The sequence below is a fragment of the Neomonachus schauinslandi genome, chromosome 8 (genome assembly GCF_002201575.2).
Source record: "Neomonachus schauinslandi chromosome 8, ASM220157v2, whole genome shotgun sequence".
Taxonomy (NCBI): Eukaryota; Metazoa; Chordata; class Mammalia; order Carnivora; family Phocidae; genus Neomonachus; species Neomonachus schauinslandi.
The window spans coordinates 23590565-23598304 of record NC_058410.1 but is presented as its reverse complement, the minus strand read 5'-3'; the positions used below and the strand labels follow the sequence as shown (position 1 = coordinate 23598304).

At 40.2% G+C, this 7740-nt stretch overlaps 1 protein-coding gene across 1 annotated transcript; it reads left to right on the top strand.

Annotated features, from left to right (window-relative positions):
* The first annotated feature begins 4713 nt into the window (after positions 1–4713).
* Positions 4714–6506, top strand: LOC110583419 (proline-rich protein 3). The gene has a single exon (XM_021693487.1). The coding sequence runs from the start codon at positions 4756–4758 to the stop codon at positions 5320–5322; it is 567 nt and encodes a 188-aa protein (XP_021549162.1). The 5' UTR covers positions 4714–4755; the 3' UTR covers positions 5323–6506.
* The last annotated feature ends 1234 nt before the right edge of the window (positions 6507–7740 follow it).

Below are 7740 nucleotides of genomic sequence, written 5' to 3'. Positions count from 1 at the left end.
TTGTGGAGAAAGGGGAACCCTCTTATACTGTTGGTAGGAATGCAAGTTGGTACAGCTATTTTGGAAAACAGTGTGGAGGTTCCTCAAAAATTTAAAAATAGAGCTACCCTATGACGCAGCAATTGCACTCCTGGGTATTTACCCCAAAGACACAGAGTAGTGAAGAGAAGGGCCATATGCACCCCAATGTTCATAGCAGCAATGTCTGCAATAGCCAAACTGTGGAAAGAGCCAAGATGCCCTTCAACAGATGAATGGATAAAGAAGATGTGGTCCATGTATACAATGGAATATTACTCAGCCATCAGAGAGGGTGAATACCCAACTTTTACATCAACATGGATGGGACTGGAGGAGATTATGCTAAGTGAAATAAATCAGGCAGAGAAAGTCAATTATCATATGGTTTCACTTATTCGTGGAACATAAGGAATAGCATGGAGGACATTAGGAGAAGGAAGGGAAAAATGAAGGGGGTGGAAATCGGAAGAAGAGATGAACCATGAGAGACTATGGACTCTGAGAAAAAAAGTGAGGGTTTTAGAGGGGAGGGGGTGGGGGGATTGGTTAGCCCGGTGATGGGTATTAAGGAGGGCACGTACTGCATGGAGCACTGGGTTGTATGAAAACAATGAATCATGGATCATTGCATTGAAAACTTGTGATGTATGGTGACTAACATAACAAAATAAAATTTAAAAAAATAATAAAAAATAAAAAATAAATGCAAAAGCAACTTACTGAATGAGACATAATATTTGTAAGTCATATATCTGATAAGGAACTAATATCCAAAAACTTTAAAGAAGTCATACAACTTAATGGCAAAAAACAAACAACTTGATAAAAACATGGGCAGAAGATCTGAACAGACATTTTCCTGAAGACATATAGATGGCAAACAGACATGTGAATAGATGTTCCACATTACTAATCATCAGGGAAATGCAAATCAAAACCACAATGAGATGTCACTTCACATCCTTAAAATGGCTATTATCTAAAAGACAAGAAATAACAAGTATTGGCAAGGATGAGGAGAAAAGGGAACACTTGTGTACTGTTAATGGGAACGAAAAACTGTATAGAGCAACCATGGAAGACAGTGTGGAGGTTCCTCCAAAAATTAAAAATAAAACTATCAATATGATCCAGCTATTCTACTTCTGGGTATTTATCTGAAGCACACAAAAATACTAACTCAGAAAAATGCACACCATGTTTATTTCAGCATTATTTATAGTAGCCAAAATATAGAAACAACCTAAGTGTCCACTGATGGGTGAATGGATAAAGGAATTATGAGATATATAATATGCAATGAAATATTATTCAGCCATAAAAAGTGAAATCTTGCCATTTGCATCAACATGGATGGACCTTGAGGGCTTTCTGCTAATTGAAATAAGTTAGAAAAAGGCAAATACTGTAAAATCTCACATAGAATCTTAAAAAAAATAAAACACAAAATATATACAGAGAGCAGATTTGTGGTTGTGAGAGGTGGGAGTGGGGAGTGGGCAAAATGAGTAAATGGAATCAAAAGGCATAAATTTCTGGATGTAAAATAAATAAGTCATGGGAATGTAATATACAGCAGGAAAACTATAGTTAATAATACTGAAAATTGCTAAACAGTAAATCTTAAAGTTTTCATCACAAGAAAAAATTCTGTAACTATATTGGTGATGGATGCTAATTAGACTGGTGCTGATTATTTTGCAATATAAGCAAATACTGAATCATTATGTTGTACCCTTGAAATTAATATCATGTTATATGTCAATTATACCTCAATTAAAAATTTAAAAACAAATTTTTAAAGACATTCCTCATGCAAAACCAAAAAATATAAACCATGAATGTTCATACTATGAAATTCTAGTCAGGAATTAAAGAAAGGAACTAGTGATATGCTCAAGTCCTTGGATGGATCTCAAGGGCATTATGTTGGGTGGGAAAAGCCAGCCATAAAAGGTTATATACTACTTGATTCCATTTATATAACATTCTCAAAATGACAAAATTACAGTGATGGAGCCAGATATTAGGGATTTTGTCTGTTCTGATGGAATAACTCTGTGTTTTGATTTTGGTAGTCGTTATATGGATCTATACATATGAAAAGACTTTTATCATGGTACATGCCAAAAAACAAAACAAAAACAAGTGCAGATGAAAAGTGAAATTTGAATAGGGTCTATAGTTTATAGTATTGTATTGTTAGTTTCCTGGCTTTGATAATGTGCTGTGGTAATGTTAGATGTTATTAATGGGGAGAGCTAAGTGGAGGGTTCTCAGGTAAGCTCTGTACTGTTATTGCAATTTACTACGAGTCTTAAAATATTTCAAAATAAAAAGTTATGGAACATTTTCATACTTTTTTGATTATTGATTTCATCATGCAAAAGAAGCCTAACCAAGTACTCCAGAAACCATTTTTCCCTTCTAAGGAAGCCTGAGCATCTTTTCACAAAAACATATTTAAGCACTACATCAATAAACAGTACTTAGTAGAGTCATGCAGTAGTCTTTAGCAACATAAGGTTTTTCTGAATTGCCACTAACAGAAAGTTATTATCAGTGTGACTTTGCCTCCCAAAGGAACTTAAACTCACTCACACACACACACACACACACACACACACAAACACACTCTTGCAGCAGGAAAAGACTTAAGCCTGCTGAGATTTCAAATACACTGATGTAGTGAAGAGAGAGAACATAGCAGTATGGAGGAAATAGGCAAGATGTAGAAGAAACCTCACTCAAAGACATCGCTGGCTTAAATCTGTTCTCCCATTGTGGCATACTTGTCCTGTTATCAATTTTAGTGATTTTTAATAATAGTAAATCCATACAAATCACTTGCATCTGTATCTTTGAAAGCCCTAATTAAATATATAAACTCCCTCTGTATATTGATTTGCATTCACTGAAACTCTGAACCCCCCTCCATTCATTAACTATTTTGTTGTCTTCAGGAAAATCATGAAGAGAAAAAACTTAATTGGTATTTCACTTTAAGTGAATAGATTGAATAAGACGTCAATTAGTATTTAGATAATAGAAAGTCTAATTAGCTACCAAGCATCCAACAGAAAATCTTCTTTATTTTTCTTTCCGTAACTGAAGCAAGAGTACACAGCAGATCAGCATCTCAGGAGTGTCTGTTCTAATCCCTCTCCTGCTACTAATTTATTGCTAAAAGCACAAACAAGTAACATAATCAGGAGATTAAGGCATTTGGCAAATATACTTGAAGCTGGTCCTGCTTTGGATGAGTTAGATGTGTTTGAGAACACTCTAGAAATCAAGCTTACTTCTACATAGTCTAATATATGTTTATTTCATGAAGAGGAAGAGAAGAAGCAAACACACACAAAAAACACATTCCACTAAACCTGAAAGTGTCTGTGTGTGTGTACTCAACAAGGGCAGAATCAGCCTTAAGGGCAGAAATAGTGAACATTACTATTTATTCAACATTGAACATTCTAAAAGTAACAGTTAAAACATATAGGATAAGATTTCTAGCTAAATATGTGGAACATAGGACTTTTACCCTATTCACCATGCCCCCAATTCTGGTTGAGTTTGACTGATTTGCCTACCATGATGCCCAGTAGATCAATGCTGCTCTTGTGAGTTTCCACATGGCAGTAGAAGCAAAAAATGGATCCAAAGTCCCCATAGATGGGTAACGGTAAATGTGGGAGTATCGTGAAGTATAAGGTTTTCTCAGTATCCACAATAAGATAAAGTACTCCTCTGAGGATTGAGAGCGCCTTCCCGATACCACACATCACTTCATTTTTGGTCCATCTAGAATGGGGAGAGACAGAAAGGAGAAATGCCCTATGAAAATTTAAAGAAATAAAAACTAAGAAGCATTGAGAGCATTAAAATTTCTTCAGCAATGTATTTGCTATGGATCACTTAGTGGCCACGTTTTATATTTCAGAATTGAGTGCTTTCATAATATATTAGTTTCCGCAGGCACAGTTTGCATTTAGGAAGCAGTAAGATTATAAACTCTCAATCCCACCTCAAGTGGTTTAACCACATTGAGCATCAACTGTTTATCAGTTAAACATGAATAATAATGGCCCCTCATAGAATTAGATGTGATTGGTCTGTTTTATGAGGAATAATAATATCCCATCATTAGCAGCCATGATTCTTGAAGAAGGCTACAGCTTTCCAGTTTGCTGACTGATAGAGATTGCATTGATCTTGTGGAGTTCAATACATCAAAAAAAGATATTCCAGTCTGACTTCAACTGGGAGTGTTCACAAGTACTCAATGAATCCCTCATCTACATTCCAGGATTTTCTAATGGCTTTGCAATTCTGCCCTCTCCTCCTACCATGATAAATGGTATTCCCTAAGCAGAAATGAAGAGGTAGGAAGGAAAGTTGGGAGAGTTTTTCTTTGGAGGGCATATGCTATGCTTTGGCACTCATTGATCACTGACTGCAGACTTCCTGTGGTCCTGTACCCTTGGTAAATACCAGGAGGGAACATTATGTATTCCTCCCTTTTCTTCTAAGCAACCCTTTGATCATAATCACAAGTTCCAAAGAAAAATGCTTTCTGACTTTCCGTCTATCAGTTGAATAAATAAGGATCATCACTGAAAAAAAAAAAAGTTTGAAGCAGCAAAAGCAAATGCTGAAAAAAGATAAGAAAAGAATCAAAGGGCCCTTCCTCACTGCCCTCCAAATCCCGCTGCAGCCATTGCCGCAACCACGATGCCGAAACGAAAGAAGCAGAATCAGCAGCAGCCGCCGCCACCGCAGCAGCCCCCGCTGCCAGAGCGGGAAGAGACTGGAGACGAGGAGGATGGGAGTCCTATCGGACCACCCAGTCTTCTGGGCCCTCCCCCCATGGCCAATGGAAAGCCTGGTGACCCCAAGTCAGCTCTTCACAGAGGTCCTCCAGGATCAAGGGGACCAATGATTCCACCACTGCTGAGTCTCCCACCTCCTCCCCGGGGCAGAGGCCCAATTCGGGGAGGCCTAGGCCCCAGGTGTGGCCCATATGGTCGTGGTTGGTGGGGGGCCAATACTGAACCTCCTTTTCCTGGACCAGGCCATGGGGGTCCTTCCAGGGGAGGCTTTCACAAAGAGCAGAGAAATCCTCGAAGGCTCAAAAGTTGGTCTCTTATCAAAAATACCTGCCCGCCCAAGGATGGCCCCCAAGTTGTGGAAGACAAATCCAACCGCCCTGTCTGCCGACACTTTGCCAAAAAGGGCCACTGTCGATATGAGGACCTCTGTGCCTTCTACCACCCAGGCGTCAATGGACCTCCTCTGTGAGACTGTGCCTTCCCATCGAGGCTGGAAGGAGCCCTCTGACCCAGCGGCCATATATTTCCCTGTGGCCCTGTGATGGCTACTGTGAGGCTGTTCCACCCACCACCCTCAGTCAGTGACACCCGCCCCCATCCGCCACCTCCCCAATTTGGGGTCCAGAGCTGTGTTTCATCACTGGTGCCCAGTGTGTGGGCTTTCTTCTGATCCAGCCTCCAGAGACTCGCCTTCAGGACCCCATCTTTGCTCCCTTCAACTGCCTCCTGGATCCTCTTCCCCCTCGCCAACTGACTGCTGAACAGGAAACCTCTTTGGTGCTGTTTCTTGTGCATCTGTCCACCCAGCCCCCGGTACTGCCCTCGATTCCTGAGAGCCCTGGAGCAGTTTCCTACCATTCCCTTCTAGCTGCTTGTTTTAAGTCCTTTTTATGTGACAGCCCCTACCCCCGAAGTTGCCAGTTGCTCTGTGAAACTCACCAGGTTGACCTGGGGTCAAGTATGGATGACGGGTGCAGAGTTACTCCCTGAAAGGCCACTCTCCCTGCTTTTGGATTTTGTAGTTTCTACGTCAGTAGCATGATCCCCACCGCTCTGGTCTGTGATCACTGTGCTTTGTGAAACTGTGCATCCCCTCGTACGTAGCCTTTCTCAGTGTCCGTGGCATCTTTGTGACTTCCCAACACTAGAGTAAGTTTTTCTGCCAAAATGAGTGAGGCTCTTGGTGCCCTCTAGACTTTCCGCACCTCCCAACATGGGAGAATTGTGAAACTTTCCACAAGACTGCCTCCCTGGTCTCCCCATTCTCCTGGTGTCGGTTTTTCTGGGTTTGACACAAGCCCATGAGATGTCCTCTGAAGCCTCTGACGGGCTACCCTATTTCCTCTCCAGCCCACTTTAGTTAGAGTACGTCATTGTGAGGCCACCAGCCCTTTCGTCTGAATTCTGTGAATCTCCACCCGGCCTACCTTTGGGTGGAACCTGGACAGTACTGTCGCCCTCATCTAACCTTCTTCCCTACATCCCTGGCACTGGTTGTTTTCTGTGAAAACGGCAGTGAACAGGTTTGGTTTTGAACTGGCCCTGAGGAAATGGGTCAGGAGTTGTGTGGGCAAGACGGAAGGATGAGAGCCGTTGGAGAACTGAGAATGAATTTTTTTTCTTTTTAACATTTTTTTATATTAGTAATAAATGCAGTGGAAACAAGAAAAAAAAAAAAAAAAAAAGAAAAGAATCAAAGGTGCCAAGGCTTAATTTCCCTCAGTTTCTGTTTGAATATGAGTGAATAGTGAGTATTAGATTCCTAATAATATGTGAAATATATGTGATTGACTTTGTGCCAGAGCCTAAGGATTCAATAAATGACATTTATTTTAGTGTGCATACATATGTGTGTGTGGATAGATAGATAGATGATGATAGATATAGATAGATGATAGATAGATAATAGATAGATAGATAGATAGATATCCGCATCCATCCATACATATATCAATAAAGTTAAACTTAAATCTTCAATGTAACTTTGGGATAAACTCCCAAGGATTGTGAAATTACCAAGTGAAGTTCTTATTATAATATTCAAAGCTCTCCACTTAGTACAACATTTTCCATATTATAATTTAATGACTTCAAATATCACAATCCCTCAGTTTTGCCAGAATCAGCCAACCTAGGATTTCCTCTAACATGTTAAGAAAAATGTGTTTCAGGGGCACCTGGGTGGCTCAGTCAGTTAAGCATCTGTTTTCGGCTCAGGTCATGATCCCAGGGTCCTGGGACCTAGCCCAGCATTGGACTCCCTGCTCAGCAGGGAGCCTTCTTCTCCCTCTCCCTCTGCCCCTTCCCCTGCTTTTGCTTGCTCTCTCTCTCTCTCAAATAAATAAATAAAATTTTTTAAAAAAATAAAAATGTATTTCTAAAATTTCTTTTACATATAAAAGTCTTCTGTCATATGAAAAACTAGTATTTTTTTTCCTACATATGAGATAAAGTTTCAAGAGTTAATTCCTCCTTCGGGCGCCTGGGTGGCTCAGTTGTTTAAGCGACTGCCTTCTGCTCAGGTCATGATCCTGGAGTCTCGGGATGGAGTCCCACATTGGGCTCCCTGATCAGCGGGGGTCTGCTTCTCCCTCTGACCCTCTTCCCTCTCGTGCTCTCTGTCTCTCACTCTCTCTCTCTCAAATAAATAAATAAAATCCTTAAAAAAAAAAAAGAGTTAATTCCTCCTTCTTATTTTTTTGAGTGCTTTTCAGATACTTGGGGATCATATCCTAAATCGCTGCCTTTTGCCCACATAAGGTCTTTCCTTCTCAGTTCTTGTGGCTAAGTAATATCAGTGTTATTATTATCATACATTAAAAAAACACTGTGGCACACCATTTAAATTTCTGTAAGATTTTAACAAATATCTTGGAGGCAAAAGAAG

Excerpts from the sequence above, each read along its gene's own strand:
- LOC110583419 (XM_021693487.1), top strand. The coding sequence starts at position 4,756 with ATGCCGAAACGAAAGAAGCAGAATCAGCAGCAGCCGCCGCCACCGCAG.